This window comes from Chenopodium album, chromosome 18 (assembly GCF_948465745.1).
Source record: "Chenopodium album chromosome 18, dcCheAlbu1.1, whole genome shotgun sequence".
Lineage (NCBI taxonomy): Eukaryota > Viridiplantae > Streptophyta > Magnoliopsida > Caryophyllales > Amaranthaceae > Chenopodium > Chenopodium album.
In genome coordinates, this window is record NC_137851.1 from 3,724,153 (window position 1) to 3,748,734 (window position 24,582).

Consider the following 24,582-nt stretch of genomic DNA (forward strand, 5'->3'; position numbering starts at 1 on the left):
AATGAGTTAAACATGTCAAAGATGTTGGTTTGGTCATAAATTTAAGCCTAGTAAAGTTGTTGTAGGGTAAAGTAATTTTACTTATATTTATTTATTAAATAATTTTTGTATGGTACACATACAAGTATCCATTTTTTGGATAATACTTGGCAAATTTTTGTGAATATTTCACCCTTGAAAAGAATGTATTCATATGTTTAAGGGGAAATCTTTGGACACACATCTTTTATACTCCGTATATTTTATTAAAATTTTTAATTTATAAGCATATGGTTCAAATATTAAGTAGTAAATTAAAACCCCTTGTTGTTTCACCATCTCCACAAATTTGATGATTACTCTCCCTTTTTTTTTTTATGCTTTCGTACCCAAGTTAGGTGAAACCCTCCTCTTACTACTAATATATACAAAAACAAATGAATCATGGTGGCCAAATTAAGATAAAGTAAGGATATGTATCCATCTACAAAACTTTGATATACATAGAAGAGTTATACATGATTAATGACATTGAATACACGATTCAGGCACATAATAGAAATCACTTGCAAATAGTGCAAAATATCAAAAATTCGTGTGTAGAAATAGATGGAGTAAATACTTGTTAGATCTTTGATTAATGATAGTGACAACCCTCAATAATGTGTATTGAAACCTAAATAAAGTTGTGATCTTAACAAAAGCAAGAACCAACTCAAATTGGAATGTTCATCTTCCCTATCCCAAACTACTCTATTATTACTTCTCAAAAATGGACAAATGGAGTTTAGTATATTTGCCATGTGAAACCACTGCATATGTTTTTCTCTAAATAATTCTCTATACTCTTTCCAAATATTTTTCACTCTCTATAATTTCTCTCTCTTCATCTTAAGCTCTCTACCACCCTTTCACTCAAAATCCAACCACCAAAATCTACTTCATCAATTGGCCAAAAAAATACCCACTTAAAACTATGCTAAAGTTACCATGATTCCCTCAATAACCTCTGTTTTAATGGCCTTACCCTTCAAAATTTTCTGGGTTTTCTTCATCTTCTTCCTATTTTACACCCCAAATCTCTGTAAAACTCAGGAGCTTTACTTCAATGGATTCAACCATGCTGGTAACAACATAGCTCTGAATGGAGCTGCCAAGATTCTTAACAATGGCATCCTCCAGTTAACCAATGATACATCTAGACTTCTGGGTCATGCTTTTTACCCACCTCCAATTAGGGTTAAATCTTCAAAAGATGGTAAAAAAGCTGTATCATTTTCAACAATCTTTGCTTTTGCATTGGTGCCCCAATTTCAAACACTTGGTGGGCATGGATTTGCCTTCACTTTAGCTCCTAGTAAAGAGCTTCCTGGCGCTTTACCCAGTCAATATCTGGGACTTCTGAACTCATCTGATAATGGGAACCTTACAAATCATATTTTTGCAGTTGAATTTGATGAAGTTCAAGATTTTGAGTTCAAGGATATCAATGATAATCATGTTGGTATTAACATTAATAGTATGATTTCTAATGCTTCTGCTTCTGCAGCTTATTATGTTGATGGGAATTCAACTGCCCAGAATATTACTATGAAGAGTGGTGAAACAATCTTGTGTTGGATTGATTATGATTCTGGAAATCATCAATTAAATGTTAGTCTTTCTCTTTCCTCTGAAAAACCCAAAAGAAGTTTATTATCTTATGATGTAGACCTTTCTTCTTATTTAGATGAATTTATGTATGTTGGGTTTTCTGGGTCTACTGGTTTGCTTGCAAGTTCACATTATATATTGGGATGGAGTTTTAAGGTTAATGGTCAAGCTACCCCTCTTGATCTGTCTTCACTTCCTAAATTACCAAGGGTAAAAAAGACTAATTTTGGGTTGATTTTAGGGGCTTCAATAGGATCTGTGGTTGCATTTTTTGTTTTGATTGGATTAGCTGCTTATATGGTATGGTTGTATAAGAATAGGGATATTATTGAGTCGTGGGAGCTTGATGTTGGTCCACATAGATTTCCATATCAAGAGCTTAGGAAAGCTACAAGGGGTTTTAAGGACAAGATGCTTCTTGGATTTGGTGGGTTTGGGAGGGTTTACAAAGGTATTCTTCCGAATTCGAATACCGAAGTTGCAGTTAAGAGGATTTCCCATGACTCAAGGCAAGGATTGCCGGAATTTGTAGCTGAGATTGCTAGTATAGGTAGGTTACGGCACCGGAATCTGGTGCAGTTGCTTGGATGGTGCCGGCGTAAAGGGGACTTGATTCTGGTATATGATTATATGCCAAATGGTAGTTTGGATAAGTACTTGTTTGCTGACCCTATAATGGTTTTAAGCTGGGTTCAGAGGTTTAATATCATTAAAGGGGTTGCCTCTGGATTGTGCTATTTACATGAAGGGTGGGAGCAAACTGTGATACATAGAGATATCAAGGCAGGGAATGTGTTACTTGATGCTGACTTTAATGGCAGGCTAGGTGATTTCGGGTTAGCTAAGCTATATGAGCATGGGACTGATCCGAGCACTACCCGAGTTGTGGGAACTCTTGGGTATTTGGCACCAGAGCTTACACGAACTGGGAGGCCCACGACGAGCTCTGATGTGTTTGCTTTTGGTGCTTTGCTGTTGGAGATTGCTTGTGGGAGGAGGCCTATTGAGCCCAAGGCATTACCTGAGGAATTGTTCTTGGTTGATTGGGTGTGGGATAGATGGAGGGAGGGTGCTATTCTTGATGTAATGGACCCTAAGTTGGTAGGCGATTATAGTGAGGTGGAGGCAGCAATAGTTTTGAAGTTGGGCTTAATGTGCTCTGCTGAGTCGCCTGATTCTCGACCTTCAATGAGGCAGTTGGTGAGGTATTTGGATGGGGAGGCTGCATTGCCAGAAGAGATAATTCTACCTGGTGGATATAGCGGGAAGAGGCACAGCCATAGCAGCCGAAGAAATGGTACTGGAGAATTTGAGGATTATGTACATACATATCCTCCTGCTTCATATATGGATCTTGAAGGTGGTTCAGTTTCTTTGTTATCTTTGTCTGGTGGAGATGAAGCCCATGAAGGTAGATAGCCTGGGAAATGTGAATTGTCTAACATGATTTATCATTAAGGGGATTCATTATTGAGTTTTTGTTTAGGATTTTTGCGCTTGTGATTGAAGTGTAGAGTTACTGATTTTTGGCTGCATAATTAGGTATTAATATTTCGAATCTTCCTGTTGTATATATACATAAATAATTTTGTATATCTTTCAGCACTTCGAACATGTAATCGAATGTTTTGATCTCTGATTACCTATGTAAGCTTCGTGGAATAGAAACTATTCATGTTCCTTCTATCCTTTATAATTTTATTTTATTTAATGCTACCTAGTTTCAGATTAGTTGCAAGGATTTGCAACAGGTATTATTGACAAATAATACCCCTTTGTTGCAGCTAATATGAAACAAAGGTAGTAATTGTTATTAGTTCAAGCTAGAAGGATAGAAGATTTTGTTCCAATATACTCATATGGAAGAATATCATCAAATTTGCTAAAGATACAGTACATTTTGTCACTGATCTACATATTCACATTTCTAGAACTTGTATCTCGTCTGTACACTCTAGGATTCTGCCTTACTCATCTAAAAGCCTAAATAAAAAGTTACAAGCAGCCTTGTGAGCCGGAAACTTGCTTAATCAACACAATGATTTAAACATTGAAGTGCTTTTATAACAGTGCTTCCGTTTGTGAAAAGGCTACAATTCAATGTTTCTCCAACAGAGGGGAGTATTCTCTGACCGCCAAAATTGTCCCTCTTGATAAACCTCTATGCTCAGTCACTTTAATAGCATACACTACCGCTTCATTCTCTAAATCAATGCCAGTTCTAGCTGAAAATCTTCTCTTGTGTACACATTTTCTCGATCACAGGGGAAAAAAAGTTACAAACATAACTCACGATCAGAAAGACTGAAATCAGGAGAAATGATCTCCAACTGAAGCTCATTACGAGTATGAATCTGACTTGCTGCTTACTGGCCTTCTATATTATCTGCTAGAGCATCTTCCTCATCCTTAGCTCCACCAAAAATCTCATAATCATCAAAACCTGCAAATCAAAAGGAAATATATGTCAGAAAGCAGATAAATTAGAGCTCATCATGGACTGAGGCAGCTGTCAAAAGAGTCCAGCTTATATCTGGAGAGATCAGGCCTAATGCCAAAATAGCCTTATTGCATTTTGGGTGACACACATATCTGCCAGAATCAGGCCAGGTGAGTTTGATTAGCTCGAAGACAAACACATTACCACCGCTCAATTCTTCAACTTCGTCAGCTGAAGATTTCAAACGCATTTTGCTAGGTGAGGGCGGCTCAATTGACATCCAGTCCGAACTTCTATGGTCATCAAAGCATAAATCTTTTCGGGCTATCCAGTCAGCAACGCTAGCATGATTGTCCACTGATAGCGGGTCCGTATTGTCTTGTTCCTTGCTCTTTTGAGCCCTGTGAAACAAATTAGTTAAATTGAAGTTCTATACTTCTATTACCCTCAAAATTTATCATCAGACCAGTATACTCACATTTGTCTCAGCCGTAGGTTATACTGAGTAAAGACCTGATCAGTGAGTCGTTGATGTTCTAGACGGTTAACAGTGCTGTGCATTTGCTCAAGTGGAATAAGATCCTTCTTACAATGTGTTAAACTGCAGCATTGACTTAGAATACGAACAGCTAAACGTGATAAATTTGGGCAGGCAACTCCATATGTAGACCACCATTCAGCTGTAAATATTACATATAAAAATGTTAATGGAAGACTGATTTTCAATCAAACAGGAAGCTAATTCAAGCACTTCAAACACACATCGATAGATAACCACAATTTAATACAATTCCCTGGAAAGAATGAAATGTCAGCAACCTGAAGGCCTGAACAACCTCAACTGACACATATAGGCAGGCAGAGAGGAAAGAAGCAGTAAATTTACTAAGTTACCAATCTTTTCCTCATATTATAATTTAAATTTTTGCATCATATTCATATATTCCAAGTAGATAGCAAAATGAGTACTACGTTTTCAAAAAGCTTGCCAAACAGGGAGTTCTATATTACCAGGGTATCATTTGAAGAATAATTTGACACCTAATACGAGTTTAAAGATTTTTGTCTTGCAGAAATACAATTAATGATAAAGTAAGGTAGAGTTGCCTCAACATTTTTCATCAATAACTAGCTTTCCTAACAATATCAGGAAAAAAAATTGCAACAGAACTAATGAATCCAATAAATGTAAAAAACAAATAACCTCATCTAAATCTAAATCTAAATACTTACAGGGTAGCAGGCTCTCTCTAGCTCTGATTGCCATCTTCCGTCCAAAATCCCCAGTAGCCATTTTGTAAGAGTTGAGCTCTTTGATGATTTTATCTTGGGTTTTGGTGTCAGGAACTAATCTCTCAATGCAATCAAACATTCCAGAGACAATTGTACCAGGCAAATCTCCATCAATGCTGTAAAAGAACTTTGGATTGAGGTAGAAGCCTGCAGCATAAAGTGGTAATTGCTGATGCCGATCCCACCTCAGATCGATGACATTCCAATAAGTCAAATACTCGTCTCTCTTTCTAAACTCTCTTTTCAAGGCTTCTTTGGCTCGGTATAGTCCTGCATACACATATCCCATAGCAGGTTTCTTTTCACTTCTAACAATGCTCAACAATTGCAAAATTGGATCAGTTAGGAGGACAACAAGGTTGCAGGATGACCAGAAAGAGTGATCACTTATGAGATCCAATATAGCCAATGCACCTTCCTTTTTAGAATAAAATGAATCTACCCACTCCTGTGACGTAACTAAAGCTTGCAAATTGTGTTTCAGGTCGACCATTTGCTTCACTGTTCTGAAATTGGTGACAGAAGGACTAAGATCAGGCACCACTAAATCCACGCCGAAAGTATACCTCCTCATCATATTCAAGACAACACTGTGATTATAGATAAACCTCATTATTGACTTACATTGCTCAAGTACAGTATTTATCCATTCAAATTTCCCAAAGTCCTCGAGCATTAATATTATTGAATTAACTGCACAGGGAGCCCAATATATGGTAGGATAAGTTTCAGAAAGCCTTTTCCCGATAGCAGCATAACATTCATCATTGGGTGTAATCACTTGCATTACATTTTTTGGTTCAACTTCTTCTACCACTTCTCTGATCAAATCATACATTGCTTCAGCTGAATCCATTAGGTTGGTCACATCTGCTGATTTTAAGAACATTGTGCCTTCTGGACAGTACACCAGAAAGTTGACGACTGTCATTTCCTTTTCCTTCCCTATAATGCATTCCTCCACCAAAACAGAACAACCAGTGTGCCCCCATGCTCTCGCACAATAGTCCATATCTGCCTTCACATCATTAACTGCACTCTTCAGAATCCAACCTCGAAGTTCTTGATGAGAGGGTCCCACAACTCCTGTGCCCTCCGAAGCAATAGCATCAAGCATAGGCTGAAAATAGACTGAATTTACAGCATCCAGAGGCACCCCTATATCATACAAGAAACGCCCTATTGCCAAGTGAACTTGAGAATTGAGCTTCTTCAGTGATCCCTGCATCTCATTCACAGCATGGTTATCACTAAGAGGAACCGGAGTACCATTACTAACCACGGAAATCAAAGCACTCTTTGGGGGCCTCCCCCGTTTTCTCTTCCCAGGCCCTCTAACACTCATCCCTTCCTCAGCCAACATCGACGAGCTAGACTCAAGGGCAATAGGATTTGCAATCAACTGAATCTCACCACCAGCACCGCAGTCATTAGCAAAACCATCAACATCGTCATTGTTAGAAGGCGTACCCATACTAGCCTTAGTAAAAACATCAGAAATCTTTTTCTGCTTGTTTTTCTTCGCCACCGCACCTGATAGGCTTTGATGCATCGCTTCCCTAACATCAGATGGAACCCGATGGCAAGTGGATGCATTACCCTTATGACAAGCTAAGTGTTCTTTAATCCGATGAATTCCACCACCCTTAAATACTTTAAAACAGTATATACATTTTAAATGAACCCTATCCCCATCCTTATACATTTGACAATGCTTCCAAGCTGGGTCATGTTTTTGTGAACTGATGGGCACTGCCTCAAAACCAGAACTCATTTCTTGCAAATTATAGCCTTAAGCAACCAATTACATCAACTGGGTATACATCAAAATGCATATATAAATTAATACATAATACAATTAAATTCCGATTGGAAAAACAAAAGGGTATAGACAAATCATATAAGTGATGGATTAACTAATAAGGAGCACTAAGTATTAAGATTCATGAAATTCAATAAACAGGCAGATGCGAAACAAAAAGTTATCAGTGTCCATGAAATTGCAACATAAAGCTGACTCAATTTATCAAAATCCTATATTAATTCATTAATCGAAAGTCATACGACACCTACAACAGAAATCGAAATTAATCAATCAATCAACATAAGCTACCCTATAGAACAAGCTATAAAACATATACAGGGAAGGGACAAAAAAAAAAGTATAATACAGTAAGGCAAACAAAATTAAGCTGGTGATTAAAGATGAGAAGCAATTATCAATTAAAAAAAATAATCCAACACTAAGTACAAAGAACCATTATAGAATCATCAAAATTAACATAAGTAAAAAATAATTAAAAATTAAAAATACAATTATAAACAATTAAAAAAACTTACATGATAGTTATAAAGCGAATCTGCTAGGAGAGAGAAAGAGAGAACCGGAGGAGGAGAAAAAAAGGGGATCAAGGGTTTGGTTTATAAACCGAAGAAGATAAGAACCGGATGAACCGGTTAACCAAGAATACAAAACGCAGCGTTTTAGATATGATATAAAGAGGGTTTGATACCGGCTGATTCAGTTCTTTTGCATTGATTAACACAAGGTTTACCGAGTAAACCGGTTTTGGGCCAATAAAATAAACTAATAACCCGAAGTTTTTAATTAGGGTTTGGTTCGGGTCAAAGATCTCAAAACGCCGGTTTTCCGGCGGTTTGTTTGGGTTATATAAACCGCTAATTTTTTTCACTATTTCTTTCTCTTGTTGTTCTCTTTCCCCGATTACCAGCGGAGGAGCAGCGTTTTCCGGCGGATAAGAGTGGATTCCGGCAAGAAATTCCCGGCGGCGCAGCAATAAGGTAGTAGTAGTTCACTGAGATCAGTAATTAATTCTTCTCTTTAATGATTCAAATTTGTAATTGCATTAAATTATGAAAATTGTGAACTTTACCTTGGATTAGTTTGATTAATTGATTGATTATTTAGATTAAGTTGATTTGGGTTAAAAAGTTATTGAATTTATTTATCAATATGAACTGGAATTGGTTAGTTGGTGCAAGTATTTCAAGTTTGTGTACATTTTAGGTTGTAATGTGATTGTTTATGACATTTTGAATGTTATAGTAAATGAATTTTTTCAACTGTTTGTTTTAAAAGTAATGTCGGCATATTTGGTTTTACCCCTAGTTAGAAATCCTGAATCCGCCACAATTCGTAAATGTACATTGTGTGTTCATATAGAATTGCTTCCTTATGTTTTTGTAAAAAGATGGCTTTAATTTGTTAACTTTTGGACCAATGCATCTTTGTCGTTGAGGCATAACACGCCAATTAAGCGCCTTTACTAGATAGATGGTGGATTATTGGTATTGAGTTGTGGTCTTTGATCTCTTGCAGGTAAGATCAATGAATAGATATGAGGTTGTATGAACTCTGGTTAAAAGGAAATGAGGCACAATTTTGTAGCTTGCAAATTTGTACAGGACTTTCTTCACGTATGTAGTCCAAAGTATGTCATCAGAACCAGGCAAAGTGTACCAATATATTTGAATGTAGCACTTCAGTATTGCTCAGTATCGACGGATGAAGAAAGCTTACCTCTTGGATGGTACAACGAGGTGTTTCCAAGATTGTTAAATTGTCCAAATTACTGAAGAATGTGGATTTGGTTGATGGAAGGTTAGTGGATGTCAATGACAATTCAACTGTCAGAGATGAACGCCTTCTTAATAGGATGCTCCGATTTAAGGCGCTTGCCAGAGCTTTTCTTGGGCATCCATCAGTACAAGAAGAACTGATGAAGAATGTGAGGGTTGCAATGGCAGGTAGAAAATGCAGTCCACCTGTTTGTTTTACCAACCCAATTGAGAGGGAACCTTTGCTTGTGAATAACCTCACCAAAGTTTGCAACTATCTGGACGTCTCTGCGCAACAAAGGAAGACTGTCCGTTTTACGATATGCCCACAGGTTGCACAACACAGGATTTTTACAGGTGCACTTGAAGAAATATTAGAGGGACTGAAAAGAGAGATGTTGTTTTTGGATTCTCAGACACCTAACAAAGCCACATTTATGGGTCAGCAAATTGTTACTACTTGTTTAAATTTCTTAGCTGAAACAGCTTGTCGCCAAGATGAGGATGCTTCTTCATGGATGAGGCCAAAGCCATATAAATCAGCTGTATCTCCATCATCACGGAAGTGGGAAGAGGTCCTTGAAATGTTCAATGATCTCATTGATAATTTAAGAAGAGAAGAAGGATTATCATTCCATGTGTCAAAGCTCAAGGTGATGAAAGAAGGGCTAATTCAGATTAAAGATGTGTTAGTTGATAGAGATATCGGGTTTAAGGAAGTGCAACATCATGAAAGCTTAGTTCAAAAGAAACTTTTGAAGACATTGGGTCACTCGTCACAATGTTTGTTTACCCTTGTAAGATACTATCTTCATGAGAGTGTTCGAGACATGGAGGTAGAAGTATCTGGCGGGTTGTATGAGATTGGTGAGAAGGATAAGTTATGCTTGTGCATGGGGAAATTGTTGACATCATCGGAAGAGAAAATGGTTTGGAGCGGGATAAAGCAATTAGATCGAGCTCTTGGATTGTTTAAGTTTGTATGGGAAACTGCTGAGATGGACAAAACGCTAGATTTGCAGGGACATTTGTGGTGCGTTGGGGCCGAGCCAAGGACAATTACTTATAGAGGGAATTTGTTCATCCTCCATGGACTTAAGTATATAAATTAGACTATTAGAGGTTCATAATGTTATTTTTTTTTTTTTTTGACATATAATAGTGTTAAACTGTTAATGCAAATATGCAATAGCCTAAGCAATATTTAGCCTGGTTTTATGGTGTTTTCTTATAGGATAATTCCTGTGCCGAGATAGGTGTAAAAAATGGTAACTTTTTTAAGGTTATAGGGGCGTCCTTTATGACTAACATGACTGGCTTTTCTAATGAAATGAAATGGCATTTTTTGTCTTATGAAATGAGACCATCTTACCCGAGAATTTGCCTTGCTTGATTGTAAGATTTGTAATTAAGTTAAGATTTTGACCAACAACTAAAAAAGTTCAAAAGTACATTGTACTGCATAAGTGCATAGTCCTCAATGGATCACAACAAATGTCTAATTTCCTACTTCTTGCAATTTGCAATATATTGATAATTTATGTTGATCAAGAACTTTTATATATGCTTAATTTTGAGATATAAACATGAAAAATAAAATAAAATAAAAAATAAGAGTGGATTGGAAGAAATAATCAAAGTAATGGGGAAGTTAATGAAATAAACCGCCGCCCACTCTTCCACTAACCATTTTACCCTCCTTTTCATATAGTCTCACTCTGTTTCACCAAATTTTACATTCCAAACATCACCAAAAGTAAAAAAAAAAAATGGCATTTCCGATTCATTTCTTAATTCTGTCTCTCCTCCTCTCTTTTACAGGTTATTCTCTTCCATTATATTTTGCTGATAGTAATTTTTAATTTTCCTTTACTAACAATGCAATGCTTGATTTTTGGCAGATGCCGTTCAACTAATAATAATGAATAACTGCAACACCACCATATGGCCGGGAATACTAGCAACCGGCGGGCAGAATACACCTCTAGGAGGCGGGTTTTGCTTGCATTCAGGCCGACGACAGTTCCTTCGAGTCTCTCATAACTGGTCAGGCAGAGTATGGGCAAGGCAAGGTTGTGATTTTGACAGACATACAGGCATTGGCGCTTGTCAAACTGGTGACTGCAATGGCCTACTACAATGCAAGGGCATTGGTGGTAAACCCCCTGCCACCGTGGTAGAAATGACCTTCGGTACCCCTGCTTCCCCGCTTCATTTTTATGATGTTAGCACTGTTGATGGGTTCAATCTCCCTGTCTCTATGGTTCCCCTTGTCAGAAGGGAGATGATGGGAGGTTGTGGGGTCGCTGCGTGTGAGGTGAACTTGAACATGTATTGTCCTGCTGCATTGGTGGTTAAGACACAAGAGAAGGCTGTGGGGTGTAAGAGTCCTTGTTTAGCGACTGGTTTTCCGAGGTTTTGCTGTACAGGAGATTTTTCTGGGGCGGAGAAGTGTCAGCCGACGGTGTTTGGGAGGTTGTTTAAGACGGTTTGCCTCAGGGCTTATAGTCATCCCTTTGATGAGAAAACTGGGCTCAAGACTTGCAAGGCTCCTAGGTATGTGATTACCTTTTGTCCTCCTACTTGAATTTATGCAGCAGAGGGCTTAAAACATTCTACTATTACGTCTATTTGTTGTGGGATTTTTTTATATTGGTCTATTACGTCCATTTCAAATTGAAGACTGGAACATAGTGCCATAGTGGTTATTTGATGAATTACTATTTCATTGTAATAAGATTGTGATACTAGTTCACCATTAGTCTTTTACTATCTGTTTTGCATTTAGTTCCAAGTTTTCTAACAATACTAGTACAATCTATACAATGAAAAGGATATAAACGATTGAAGCTTGCAAGTGTGGATTTAGAAACAATGCATTTAAATAAGGTTGAAGTACAAACACAACATCTCTGCCGAGGGTGGAACCCTGCTAAAGTGTTAAATCCCTGGCAGCACATAATGTAAATAGTCTGAGTAGAGGAAAATACTGACCTGAGAGGTAAGACTTCCATTTTTAGCAGAAGCATATCACCAAATGGTATAAGATCCATCTTCCCTAAAGTGAGCACTTCAAGTAGTCTCCTCGTATATTTTACCACACCCATACAGCCTCTCCATCCACTATAGTAGTATTCAAGAGATAAAGACATATAATTATCAGACATAACTTGATCACAAATCGTTACTATTGCCTTTAAAACAATTTTGGTGTGAAACCAACAACTATCAGTAAACCTCTAACAGCACAATATCAAATGGTAGAAGGTTAGAGTAAAACACGGCTGAAATAAAGATCTAGTCCACAAATGTCAGATATCAATCCTTATTTGTTAATTTCTAGCAGAGATATGAACTTCTCAAGAATTTTAAATGATAGATTAGTGACACTGCACAAAACTAGCCATGCTTATTTGCTACACTGTGCACAAAACTAGTGCATGGTTTCATTCACACAAGAATGCAAGTGATCATACAGCACATCATGATCTACATGTTTCAGAAATTCAGAGGATGATGATTCAGCTGCACAGAAAATAAAAATTAAAAACGACAAAAACAACTAATTGAGCACACACTTTTTAAACTCCACCAATAATTGAGCTGTAATTAACAAGTAACAGAAATTATCAATATCACAACTATGCACAATATGATCTCCATGCGAAGAGTTCAAGCAATTGTTTGGTAGATTATGATTGACGAAGTACATGTACAAGCACAATTTTGGTGGCTCAACTGAAGCACCCTTGCTTTTGAAATAACAGTATAGATAAGCCAACAGTAATACAGATTAACCATTGAAAAAAAAAACATACTGAACTGGACTCACATAACTAACCGTGTGAAATAATTTTATTAAAATATAAAGAGAGAGTGATACATATGTGGTAATTATGACTCCAAGTAACTTACTGGACAGCTAGTGATTATGGGAAAGGATTCAAACCAAATACTACAAATTAGTTCATCAACCCATCATCAATCACATTATATTTTATCAAAAATTGAACAAAACAATCAACCTCGCTGCCTATTCCAGAACATGTTGTAAGCACCAGATTCCAGCCCACAGTACCCAGGAGTAGCAGAACTAGCCACAGGCAACCCCAAATGTCCGAATCCATACGAGCCCGGAGGCGGCCCCACCATCGGCATTGGCATTGGCATGGGCATCAAAGGCAGTGAACTGCATTGTTGTGGCTGCTGCTGTAAAGGCTGTGACTGTGGTGGCATTGACATGGACCCGAACCCGTCGCAATCGAACATTGCCGAGTCCCGTCTAGGGGTTGAATGACCATCACTTGAGAGCCCTTCCATTCTCTTCAAATACAGCCTGTACTTCTGCAAGTGACTAGCAACATTTTCTCTAGTTAATCCTTCTACATTCATCATCTCCATAATAGTCTTAGGAACAGCCTTATCAATTCCCAGATGCTCAATTACATCAACAAACCTCTTATGAAGCTGAGGAGTCCAAACTAATCTGGGTCGTTTGACAGCCCGATTAAGCCCGTTTTCATCACCATTATCATCTTTGGACCCAGAATTCACCTCATCAGTCATAAAACAATCACCCCTTTTCATCCTATTAGAACAATCAAAATCATTTCTGCCAGAAAACAACCTCAAACTCAAAGATTCAATATTTTCTTCACTTGGGCAAAATGTCGAACAGTTGTCGTGCATCGCCCGATTTAGATCAAATTGAGCTCGAGTATTATCTGGCGTTATCCCAAATGCTAAAGCAAGTTCTGGGGAGATCAAAGATTGTGATAATGGTGTTAGATCTTCAAATGATGGCAAACCCATTTCCCACTGATCTTCCATTTTCTCTCTCCTCTTCAAATTCCACCCCTTATCAGTATAAGTGTTTCAACAATCAAAATCAACAAAGGGGTGAAACAAAGAAGAAAGATTCAAACTTTCAATTCAAAATCACTAGATTTCTTAAACATTCATCAAATTCAAAACCCAGAAATAAATTTGATAGAATGTTTAAGAAATAAGAAGAGAGTAACGTGAGATGAAAAGAACAAGAAGAGAAAGTTGCTTACTTAAGAATTGTTTGATTTTGTTGGCAAAATTTAATTAAATTTTGGGGGAAAATTTAGAGGAGAGAGAAAATTGAGAGAAGAGGTCGTAATCTATGGATAGGGACCTCACGTGGAAGAATGCTACCTTAAATTTTTCTCTGTCAGATTAAAAATGAATAAAAATTTATACTCGTACAATTATTATTTTTCACCATTTTCATTTTTTTTTTAATTTTGTTTTTATGTTGGTTGATATTTTTCTCAATTATTTCCTTTTTTGGTAATACTTGATCAATCATGTTATTGTCGGTACTTTATTAAGTGGAGCATGATTTGCGCAATCAACTTGATAATGGGGAACGACCGAACGAGTATTTAGTTTGACATTTATCATTGGTAGTTATACACTTATACACTTACACTAGAGTAGACTTGTTGCTTTGATATAATGGAAATGGAAATAGAAATTTGGAAAAATATTTGCTCCGTATCATTTGATGGGGAAGTAAAATAGGAAATTGAAAAAATGTTACTATTACGGTCTTACGGAATATAATTTAACTTTCACTGATATTCACAATTGTAAGAAATAAATTAAAATTGTGAGGCCGAAGTGTATGGAAGTGATTGTGGCTAGTACATTTGTCAACAACAAAAAAAAAATTTAACTAGTTGTACTGCATATACTCTAGTGTTGTGTGTTTTAAATCAAATTTCGGTAAATACATGACATATCACTAATCTTTTAATTGTTTCAATTTATTGAGTTTGTTTCATTATTGTTGGGACTCCTTATGAGAGTGAACTTAATGCATATAGTAATCTTCCGTTCCAATATCATGATTTTTTTAAGAAATTAATATGGAATATGACAAACATAAAAAATTGTCCAAAATCAAATAAATTCAAAAATTAACTGATTATTATAAATCAATAGATTAGGTTGTCCACCATTACCAACAATTTAAAGTACAATTTTGTTGTAGCCAATGAACTTGTCATCTGAAATTTTGTGTGTAACACAACATTTTTTGTGCAAGTGAGGCTCAACATGAAGTATGGACTATTGACAGTATAGTATGTCTTTTTCATTAGGAAGTCCCGTTAAGCACAAGATTTTATGCATGTTTTTGGCAAAGACATGGCTTTCACATCAATCAACAATAGAACATGCATAATTTCACCCGTCCAAAAAAGTCTAGGGAGATAAAGAAATTAGGAACTGAACTGATAGAAGCTTAGTTGAACTTAACTAAAATTAAGCTTAAGAGAACAGGCCCGTAATATTCATTAATAATGTTTGACATACTCATAAAACTCCTTAATGAGCCAACAATAGTCGAGACTTATTTATTGGGACTATTTACTATCACCACTTATTTGGCTATCTACCCTATTATGTCATAATTAACTAGACTCTAATTCTAATATTGAAAATCTGAAATGATTTTATTTGACTTTGACAAAAAAATAAATGTACCACCAGCTTTAAAAGATGAAGAGACTGAGTGAGAGACCCAAAGCATGAAGTTTGTCGGGGGGAATGTAACAAAATAGTCTCACTTAAATGAACAAATTGAATGACAAACAAAAGAAAACAGGAAAGCTCCAATCATATGAGAAAATTGTTCTTTCAAAGAAGAAATTATCCATCTGATACACGAAAAAGGAAAACTTATAGCCTCAACTCTAACACAAAGGCTCTCTTTCTGCAGCTAGCAACATTCTGTACAGTCACAAGTCACAAATTTACTACCTCCACGACCACTAGCTTTCTCTATACACCCTCGAAACTTGTACAGTAAATTTTACTCTCTCAGCAAGGGGGGAGGGGCATCAGGTATCTTGTACCATTTGAGCCTCAACCTAACCTGTTTTTCTAGGTATATATCCTCAGGAAACAAAAAACGCTACAATTTACAGGTTTACAAGTACAACCAACTTTTATTTTTCATTCAGCTCTCAGTCCAACCTAAATAAATAGACAGGAGCTACCGGTAGGCATAAAACAAAACAAAGGGTAGAGAGCCACGTTCAAACTAGCCTCGGTTAGCTGTACAACACCTTTCTCTTCTATGCCACCGGAGCAGGGTAGGGAGTCTGCAAACTGATTCTCCTCTCTGCAAAAAGCACATAAAAAAAAAAAAAAAAAAAAAATAATAATAAGAATCCAAACTAAGTCATGAAAATTACGTAGTAGTTCACCTTACATCCGCAAAAGAGTCATGTACGGATACGGGACTATGGGATAATAATTTCAAATACACAATTGATTCGCATGATATTTAGATCAATCATAAAAAAATTACCACATTAAAAATAAAAAGGGTTTTACTACTCCAAGGAATTACAAAGCAAAGCTATTATGATGCCACTAACAATTAAGCTTACACATCATAAATATAAAGTAAATGTATATTTACCTCCAGCTGCAACAAGTTTCTCTACACGAGCAACAATATGCTTTCCATATGTATACTTCTTCAGCGCATTCAGATGATTCTTTATTCGTGAGAGGATCACTTCAAGTTGCTGGTCATCACAAGTTTCCAGCACTTTCTGTACAACATAGTTTGCGAACTGATCTTTCATCATCACCTAAACAACAGAAAAAGAAATTCACATAAAAACCATGTTTTGAATACCCTTTTTAGAAGACTAGTGAATGTAATGCTCAAACCAAGAGAAAAAGGTAAAAGGAAAGATACATATTTTCAAATCACCATTACAAATCAACAAGGAAATTATACTTTTTGACACATAAAAGGATAAAAACAAAGTAACTACTTGGCACATATCACAATCCTGAAAAGATTCTGACCGAGACTGGAGTTAGCAAGTTCTGCACGATACATGATTCAAAAAATAGGTTATGCCAACTGGTATGCCACAATGCAATTATCTATTAAAAAAACGGTCCCATAAATGCAGCAAAAGTATTACAAAGATCAATATACGATGCTGTAAGTGGCAAAATCTCATGCAAACAGCTGGATGGTCCGACATCCAAAAATGCGAAACGTGTCAATTGAGATGAACAAAATTCTCAAGCTCTCCACCCTTTAGCTGTTCTCCATTGCCCCAAACCCTCGTGAAGGAGAGCTTTATCCGACAACATTCTCCTTCTCATGCACAACTTTTGGTAAAGAGCCACAAAGCTTTCCCTATGATCCTCCCCCACCCATCCCTGAAAAAGGAAAAGTGAAAGAACCTCAAACTAACCCACTCTACTGTCTGCCTGTCTGGCCTCAATCTGTATACATAGTTATGGAACTACACAGGCAATAGCACCTGCAACTTATTTCCCAACTTTATCAATTTGGTAATAATAGCCAAAGATGTTTTCACCAATTTAGGCAAGATCAGATTCAGCATCAAGTCAGCTACACGTAGATCATTTGATCATTGCTCCCCTATTAAACCGGGGACTAGATCAAAAATCCACCCAGGGGTTCAGGCAAGGTACCATCTGCATGCCTTTACATTCAATCTCAGCTCTTTGTTTTAAAGGCATTTATTGCTTGTTCTATCAAATAATTATTGTCATACCAATTTCTATAATCCAGGGGAATTCTCTGATGGCTGCACATCAAACACTAGCTAAATAAAAACATAGAACACTCCCAGTGATATTGCTATATACTGTCTAGAATTTCTAGATACAAGTCAAGCCAATTATCAAAGACCAACAAGGTTGTAGCCTGTAGGGTAGGGTGGGTGATATTCTCAGATTGCGGACAATCCTGGAGAAGGGTGGTAGTTTAGTGAGCAAGAATACATGGCCATAAAACAAGCTGAAATCCAACAAGTTCCCACCCTCAAACTAGATTTCATGCGATCTGAAAAGTTGGCACACTAATGCATACATATTTTTCGGGATTTTTTTTCATGGGAAAAAGGGGGGGTGTTGAAGTAAAACAAACATGTAAATTTCATTAGTGTAACATAATATTCAATAAACTATAATTTCTAAACCACAAAATGTAAACTAATTATAAAACAGTTTAAAGTACTGCCTTCATGCTTGTGAATGTAGATTCTACTTCCAGAACAAGCTGCAATTATAAAATAAATAAATAATGGAAAAAGGAATCTAAGCATTAATATAACGTAGATATTGCTCAAAAATAAAACTTATTGCATTCCATATAGGTGGTAATTGGTAAGGATGAACCCTGAACACAAAGTGATGGGGCCAGAATCATCTCACTCCATGCAGAGAGGGCCATTCATTGATAAAATGGTTCTATTCTAGTATTCTATTATCCTGGTAAATACTCAATAAAGGAAAATACATCTAACCAACCCCAACTTCTGGACAAACAGGAGCCTCAAGAATGACAACAATTTGATGTATGTCATGGTAACTGAATTAATAATTCCAAAAAAAAAAAAAAAAAAAAAAAAAAAAAAAAAAGATACACATAGAAGCTAATACACAACAAGCTACTTAGACAAAGTAACAATTGATTATCAATTAAAAGGTGGCAGGCTTGAATCTAAAAAGGTAACAATCTCAATATTCTATAAAGTGGAAGACATTCAATATGAAGTGGGAGGGCAGTAGAAGAACCTGAAGCGGCTCGTTATCATCTGTAGCTCCAAGCATTTCATTCACCATGTTACGACGCTCTGTTACATCCCCAAATGAGAGGCATTTCTCTATAACATTGGAAGCAAATTTTTGCTGACTCATTTGAACTATCTTCCCAGTCAACTTGACTATTATAGCAGAGCGTTCATGTGGCTTTCCATGCTCCAGTACATGCTGTTAAAATATTTGAAAGGTCAAACATAGTTTTGCAATGAACGTGCCAATGAAAGCTTTATAGCATGTACAAATCACATAGTGTAACCAAGCAAAGTAGCAGATAAACAAACAGGTAAACAAATCACCCTCATTTTGCAGATATTTCAACTATCACAAAGTCTTAAGACACCCTTTCCAAATTTCAACACTCCTATAATCCCTAAAGTAATCAGCCTTCCACTTGTCACCAACTATAAATATCCCAAATGCCCATGCAACCAGTATTTGGAACTACACTGTACGTCAACACTATAAAAATGAGAAAATATGTAGGTTATTTCAGGGTTTTCGGCAGTTGGCCAATAAGAAGAGAAGATTGGCATAATTAAGGGAGATAGCAATTTCATCCGACCTAGATTGCCCAAACTCTCACATCCTACAATGAACTACAAGGTACTAGCACAATTATAGTAGCATATTATCAGGAGAAGAAGTTGGTCATCTGCATAGGTTATTTAACTCAATTTAAAGGAAGTTCACCACCTCCAATTTACCCCCCCCCCCCAAACACACACACCTACACACAAACCCCTAATAAAAGAGCAGCAAAAAAATAGATTGAGTTAGCTCTTTAAAAATTGGCACCAGTGTAATTCTGCCCGAGTATTGTGAGCAAAAGTTTGAACATGTATGCAAGCAATGCCATATCCCTAGACACCATAAACATATCTTCACCTTCTATAGATTGCACACATATGCACATTACTCCGTCCCCTTTTGTTTGATCCATAGGGGTAAAGTTACTTTTTCCAGTTTATGGTTGAAAGAAACTGATGAGAGAGAAAGTGGTGGTGTATTGTGAGAGTAAAGTTGTGGTTCCCCACAACCAAAAATAGTATGGGGCAACCTTTAAGAGAGACTATAGACAAAAAATGGAGAAAAGATTAAGAGACGAAGGGAGTAATACTAATAGTGACACAAGTTATGAACAAAAGCATTGTAACAACAGTATTCATTCACACCTACTCATAAGACTACAATAATTTTCTGCCATGATCAGCACCTGCTGAGCAGAGCTATCATCAATTCCTAAAGCCTAAAAGATAGCTGGGACTTAATTGAAAAACCTTGCAATAATATTTACAGAAGTATATAGCTCATCACTGAAATAATTAGAAACCCATGACAAACCTGGACAACATAATTTCCATACTGATCCTGTGCCAACATGCAAACAGACTGCATGATCTCCTCCATCACTATACGTTGAGTTTTTGCATCATTGCAGTGTTCTAGAACTCTCTGTAAATCAAATTAACCAGTTAAGATTCACATTATCTCCCACTAACATCAGCTTAGCAGCTGCAAAATATTTTGATCAATAAGAAATTACAAAACTGATAGTATTACTAAACCTGGATGACTCGACACCCATATGGATGGGTTGATAAAGTCACAACTTGATCGTAGAAAGTTGATATGATGAACTGGATAGCATCTTCAGGAATACACTCAATGCACTTTTGAATGACATGATTTCCATTTTGATCACGTACACAGCGCATCACTTGGCCATCAAGTTCCACAACCATCTTCTTCTGCTGGTCCAAATCAACAACTTCAATAGCCTGTTAAGCATGAAAAGGTAGCAAAGTCAAGACATCATAGAAGGATGGCGCAAAACTTGATAATAAAACTTTGCCCTACTCTTATTTTTTCCTTAAGGTCATTATTATGGAAATATAACAATCAATAAAGAACAGCATAGAAATACAGGTAATACGACTACTATCCCTCAATAGCATCACCTAGTGTTAGCACAAAATTTCATGGGAAACATATATTTGCAAGAGCAACATTATCTGAAGGCCAAAATTTTTTGAAACATACTTTCAAGGAGAAAGAAGAGAGCTATACATTTCGAAACTTTTGAGGTCAAAAATTTTTGAAACTTAAATTTGAGGGGGGACAAAAAATAATCCAACAAAATAGTGTAAACAGTACCTTCTGGATTACTCTACAGCCATACATTTGCAGGCTTAGTGTTAAAACATGACCAGTGAGCTTATCAGCCAATTCTCTAATTTGGGATGCAGTTCCATGCTCAAAAAACTGCAAATAAAGCAATTGACAATAAAACTAAAGTTATTCACGCATTTCTACAGGATTTAGAGTCGAGAAATTAAATCAAATAAATAATAAGTCGTGTTTACCTTTTGGATCACATAGTTACCAAATACATCTGTCATCAGTGACAAAGCTTGCGGGATTATTTCATGAAAAACCATGTTCTTCTCCTCTATTGAGGCTGTTTCAAGTTTCTGCTGGATAAAGCGACTCCCATATTGATCAGCACTGCCAAAATCAAGCAAGCAAGTTAAGCAATGAGAAGATACCTAATGGAGATAGAAATTGCAAAGAATCACACAAATTAAATACCTGAACTCAACCACATGATCAGCAATTTCAGAGAGCTCAAAACATTTAGTCTTGTTGCTTTTAAATTCGTCAAGCAGAGAAGAACCAAAACTATGCTCCATAAAGCCACCAGTTTCTGATCGCCAATTCCCCATCATCCCTGCAGCTAAGTTCCTCATCCCAGAAGGCATCCTCATATTCCTCTCGCCATGTCTCAAAGGACTACCAGGTCCAACAGGAGAGTTGGGCATAAGTGAATTTGATAGATGGTTTCCAGCATAAGCTGTGTTAATCCCAAAAGCTGGATTGCCATAATAACCATGATTCATTCCGGCAGATTTACCAAGGTAAGGCCGGCCACACTCTGATTTCTGGGGAGACAGCAATGTTCCCAAATAAGCTTTCTGAAGAGCTAGCAAATCCATGTAAGAATTGCCCCCGTCAATGGAAGGGTCAGTCAGAGCCGCGAGCTGAGCAGCAGTATAATCATTTGATGTTAAGTAGTGCAGATATAAGGGGTCCAATTGGGATTGACTCCCCCCTCTGTTAAGATTTTGCAGTTCTGCGGCTGCAGCCATCAAGTTTGCTCGTGAAGATACACCACCTCCCAATGCTCTGGAATCCAAGCCACCCACACCAATGGCTGAAGCAGCAGCATTTTCAAACAAAGGTGGCAACGCTCCACTGCCAAGCTGACCTGCCATCATTGACGCCAATGCAGGATTGATATTGTGCCCGCTTAGACTGTAATTTGGAATGGCCGAGCTTGGGCTACCAACACTGTGAAAGTTAGAGGGTGAGTTTGGACCGCGGTCAATTAATCCATCAGACCTCAAGTAATAGTTTTGATCCATTCCAAGACCACTACCTTTTCCCTTGGTGGAATATGAACCTTTAGCTGGATGGGAAAAAGACTGCTGCTGGAAAGAATTGTATTCAGCAGAATTCAAGTGAGAGTTCTGTTTAACATGATTATGTTCACCATGTAAATTGTAAAGGTTTCGTTGGTCACCAATCCCACGCTGAAATTGCGACCTCATTTGCCTCTCCTCCTCCATCTGAGGATCAGATGACAAACTCATGCCAGACAAAGCAGCGACAAGATCCCCAGCAGCATGTGGGCCATTTGAAGTACCGTGCAGAGAACTAGGACTGTTGATGCTTCTTTTCTCCATAGAGTTAACCCTTCCTTCACCAGCTGTGGGGATCCTAGGACTAGGAGCTCTGGCTATGAGCTGAGGATCAGGTGTGGTGCTTCTTGACAGGGAAGCACCCAGAGCAGAAGCATAACTAAGAGAAGCTGAACCATCACCATTGTGGTTTGCTGAAATGCCTTGGATATTCCCACCAACGCGCATAGCATCGGTTGAGGACATAGGAGCCAATTGAGCCTCGGAGGTTGCAATGTTATCATCAAAAGCATTGCGGCTAGCAGGACGAGAAGGAATTCTTGCAGAAGAGTTGGAGTTATTCAGATCATCCTGTTTTATAAACCAATCTCCACATTAGAATAAGAACTGCAACAAATCCAGTCTAAGTGTTTAATTTGAAACACAAATTGTGATCGTGTAACAAGACCCAACTAGTGAGTATAAGCCATAAAGCCAATTCAAGCCCCACACAAGTCACCGAAAACAACCATCCGTTAACACACCAAGATCATCAAATTGAATTGAAAATTGACCATATTGCTGTTGTAAATATAGCTTTGAAAACCAACCATCTAAGACATTAATACACTCAATCAAATCTTTCCTATAGATTATGTAGCTCTCTCCTAATCCGCCAAATTCTCAAAACAGTTACACACAGAAATACACAAATAAAACCATAGCTACCAGCAAATGTTTAGCCTTTTTCAACACCAACACTCACAAAGCCCATAAATTATTTGACTAATCAGATCTTTCTATTAAAAATAAAAATAAACCATATATGCTTTAGAATAGTCATAAAATAAATCCAAACAACCAAAAAAGGGATATTTTTTATCCTCAACTGTTGGATTAAAAACTACCACTATTAACATTCAACATTCCCTAAACATGAAATTACACAGTACACCAAGAAGTGAACATTCTAATCCTACCAACGTAAGATAAACAAAAACATCCAATCAATAATTTCCAAAAAAACACAACCCAATAAAAACAAAATCTTTGACCAATATATGAAGTAACTAAGTCTTCTAAACATAAATCTAACATAAACCCTAAATTTTTACATCATAAATCAATTAAATCATACAAAAATATTAAAAATTACCTGGAAAATTTCAGCAATACTTTTCTGCCTACTTCCTAACCCTAACCCAGGCAACCCAACACCACTCCATTCATTCTGCCAATTCTCATCCTCTTTCTGCCCATTAAACCCTTTGGAAAACAACGAATTTCCCCCATTTATATTATTAATATCACCATTACCATTACCATCATTATAATTATTACTACCATTATTATTATTATTATTATTATTTCCATTAAACTCTTCACCTCTAATATTATTTCCATTATTATTATTATTATTATTATTATTATTATTATTATTATTGCTAACCTTCCTCCTATCACCAATCCCACCAAGCCCGGGCCCAGGCCCAGGCCCACCACCGCCCCACCGCTGCGCATACCTCCAATCTTCCTTGGACAACAATGGCGGCGGTAACCTAGGGTTTAAATTGACATTGGAATAGTAGTAATTAATGTAAGCTGGATCAGACCTCAGCTCTTCTTCCGTCACTTCTCTGTTCAAACCGCCATCGCCGCCGGAAAAGAAACCTCCGGCGACGGATGAACCGTCGACGGTCGGCGGCGCCGACGGACTTCGGAAAATGTCAAACCCTCTTTCCATATCCCTTTCCCTTTCCCGAAGAAGAATCCCTAACTCTTTCCCTACTAATTCATCGCCATAATCGATCGATCGAACTCCAACTTCTGAACTCATCTTTGAATAACTCTCCGTTATCATTCCATCCACTTCCAACAACAATCAATACCCACAAAAAATTAAAAATTGAGCTTTTTAAATAGCGAATTTGAGCTTGAATTGGGGGGAAAATCAAAAAAGGGGGAGAGAGAAAATTAGGTTAAATGTTGGGGGGAGATCGAAAAATCCCTAGAAAAAGGTTTATCGCCATTGTTGTGAATTTAAGAGAGAGAACGAGGAAGTGAGTAAGGAGTGAGGAGAGAGAAAGTGAGAGAAAGAAGGGGAATGATAAGCACGAGAAGAGGAGAAATCTGAGCCGTTGGATTAAGGAAGGGTGACGGCAGAGATTGAATCTGATGGTGAGATTTAGTTATTACAGACAGTGGCTGAACAAAAGAGAGAGGGGGTTTGGTTTCCTAGTTTAGGGTTTTCAATTTCGCCGAGTTATTTTATTAATTAATTGATTAAAGATTTTTTTTTAATATTTATTAAATATTAAATTTAGA

General features: G+C 37.1%; 5 protein-coding genes and 1 pseudogene across 7 annotated transcripts; 3 read left to right on the forward strand and 3 right to left on the reverse strand.

The window, feature by feature from the left end:
- Window positions 1-699: 699 nt before the first annotated feature.
- On the forward strand, window positions 700-3,310 carry LOC145592738 (L-type lectin-domain containing receptor kinase S.4 pseudogene; annotated as a pseudogene).
- Window positions 3,311-3,477: 167 nt separating this feature from the next.
- On the reverse strand, window positions 3,478-7,755 carry LOC145592739 (uncharacterized). Its single transcript, XM_081649245.1, has 5 exons — window positions 7,706-7,755; window positions 5,306-7,178; window positions 4,551-4,752; window positions 4,277-4,473; window positions 3,478-4,075 (listed from the first exon to the last, which is right to left on the reverse strand). Exons 2-5 carry the CDS (start codon window positions 7,137-7,139, stop codon window positions 3,999-4,001), a joined length of 2,310 nt encoding a protein of 769 aa, XP_081505371.1. The 5' UTR covers window positions 7,140-7,178; window positions 7,706-7,755; the 3' UTR covers window positions 3,478-3,998.
- Window positions 7,756-8,059: 304 nt separating this feature from the next.
- Window positions 8,060-10,128, forward strand: LOC145592740 (uncharacterized). 3 transcript variants are annotated; one of them, XM_081649248.1, is made up of 2 exons: window positions 8,060-8,167; window positions 8,792-10,128. In XM_081649248.1, exon 2 carries the CDS (start codon window positions 8,914-8,916, stop codon window positions 10,054-10,056), a length of 1,143 nt encoding a protein of 380 aa, XP_081505374.1. In that variant the 5' UTR covers window positions 8,060-8,167; window positions 8,792-8,913; the 3' UTR covers window positions 10,057-10,128. The 3 variants fall into 3 exon arrangements, with proteins under 3 accessions (XP_081505374.1, XP_081505372.1, XP_081505373.1); XM_081649246.1 differs by having other exon boundaries at window positions 8,069-8,167; window positions 8,706-10,128; XM_081649247.1 differs by having other exon boundaries at window positions 8,106-8,170; window positions 8,706-10,128.
- A 585-nt stretch (window positions 10,129-10,713) lies between these two features.
- On the forward strand, window positions 10,714-11,587 carry LOC145592741 (thaumatin-like protein). Its single transcript, XM_081649249.1, has 2 exons — window positions 10,714-10,765; window positions 10,846-11,587. The coding sequence occupies exons 1-2, from the start codon at window positions 10,714-10,716 to the stop codon at window positions 11,529-11,531; spliced, it is 738 nt and encodes a 245-aa protein (XP_081505375.1). The 3' UTR covers window positions 11,532-11,587.
- Window positions 11,588-12,555: 968 nt separating this feature from the next.
- On the reverse strand, window positions 12,556-14,025 carry LOC145592742 (transcription factor PCL1-like). Its single transcript, XM_081649250.1, has one exon. The coding sequence runs from the start codon at window positions 13,772-13,774 to the stop codon at window positions 12,965-12,967; it is 810 nt and encodes a 269-aa protein (XP_081505376.1). The 5' UTR covers window positions 13,775-14,025; the 3' UTR covers window positions 12,556-12,964.
- A 1,562-nt stretch (window positions 14,026-15,587) lies between these two features.
- Window positions 15,588-24,118, reverse strand: LOC145591202 (pumilio homolog 1-like). The gene is made up of 9 exons (XM_081647606.1): window positions 23,414-24,118; window positions 21,170-22,629; window positions 20,944-21,085; window positions 20,735-20,842; window positions 20,146-20,358; window positions 19,922-20,032; window positions 18,554-18,748; window positions 16,404-16,578; window positions 15,588-16,100 (listed from the first exon to the last, which is right to left on the reverse strand). The coding sequence occupies exons 1-9, from the start codon at window positions 24,116-24,118 to the stop codon at window positions 16,054-16,056; spliced, it is 3,156 nt and encodes a 1,051-aa protein (XP_081503732.1). The 3' UTR covers window positions 15,588-16,053.
- Between the last annotated feature and the right edge of the window lie 464 nt (window positions 24,119-24,582).

Bases quoted from the DNA above. Each gene is read 5' to 3' on its own strand.
- LOC145592739 (XM_081649245.1), bottom strand. From the start codon at position 7,139: ATGAGTTCTGGTTTTGAGGCAGTGCCCATCAGTTCACAAAAACATGAC. The intron at 4,753-5,305 runs GTAAGTATTTAG...TAATATTTACAG, and splicing joins TAGAGAGAGCCTGCTACCCT to CTGAATGGTGGTCTACATAT. The intron at 4,474-4,550 runs GTGAGTATACTG...TTTGTTTCACAG, and splicing joins AACCTACGGCTGAGACAAAT to GGCTCAAAAGAGCAAGGAAC.
- LOC145592740 (XM_081649248.1), top strand. From the start codon at position 8,914: ATGGTACAACGAGGTGTTTCCAAGATTGTTAAATTGTCCAAATTACTG.
- LOC145592741 (XM_081649249.1), top strand. From the start codon at position 10,714: ATGGCATTTCCGATTCATTTCTTAATTCTGTCTCTCCTCCTCTCTTTT. The intron at 10,766-10,845 runs GTTATTCTCTTC...GATTTTTGGCAG, and splicing joins TCTCCTCCTCTCTTTTACAG to ATGCCGTTCAACTAATAATA.
- LOC145592742 (XM_081649250.1), bottom strand. From the start codon at position 13,774: ATGGAAGATCAGTGGGAAATGGGTTTGCCATCATTTGAAGATCTAACA.
- LOC145591202 (XM_081647606.1), bottom strand. From the start codon at position 24,118: ATGATAACGGAGAGTTATTCAAAGATGAGTTCAGAAGTTGGAGTTCGA. The intron at 18,749-19,921 runs GTTTGTCATGGG...ATATTTTAACAG, and splicing joins ATGGAAATTATGTTGTCCAG to CATGTACTGGAGCATGGAAA. The intron at 16,579-18,553 runs GTTCTTCTACTG...TCTGTTGTTTAG, and splicing joins ATGATAACGAGCCGCTTCAG to GTGATGATGAAAGATCAGTT.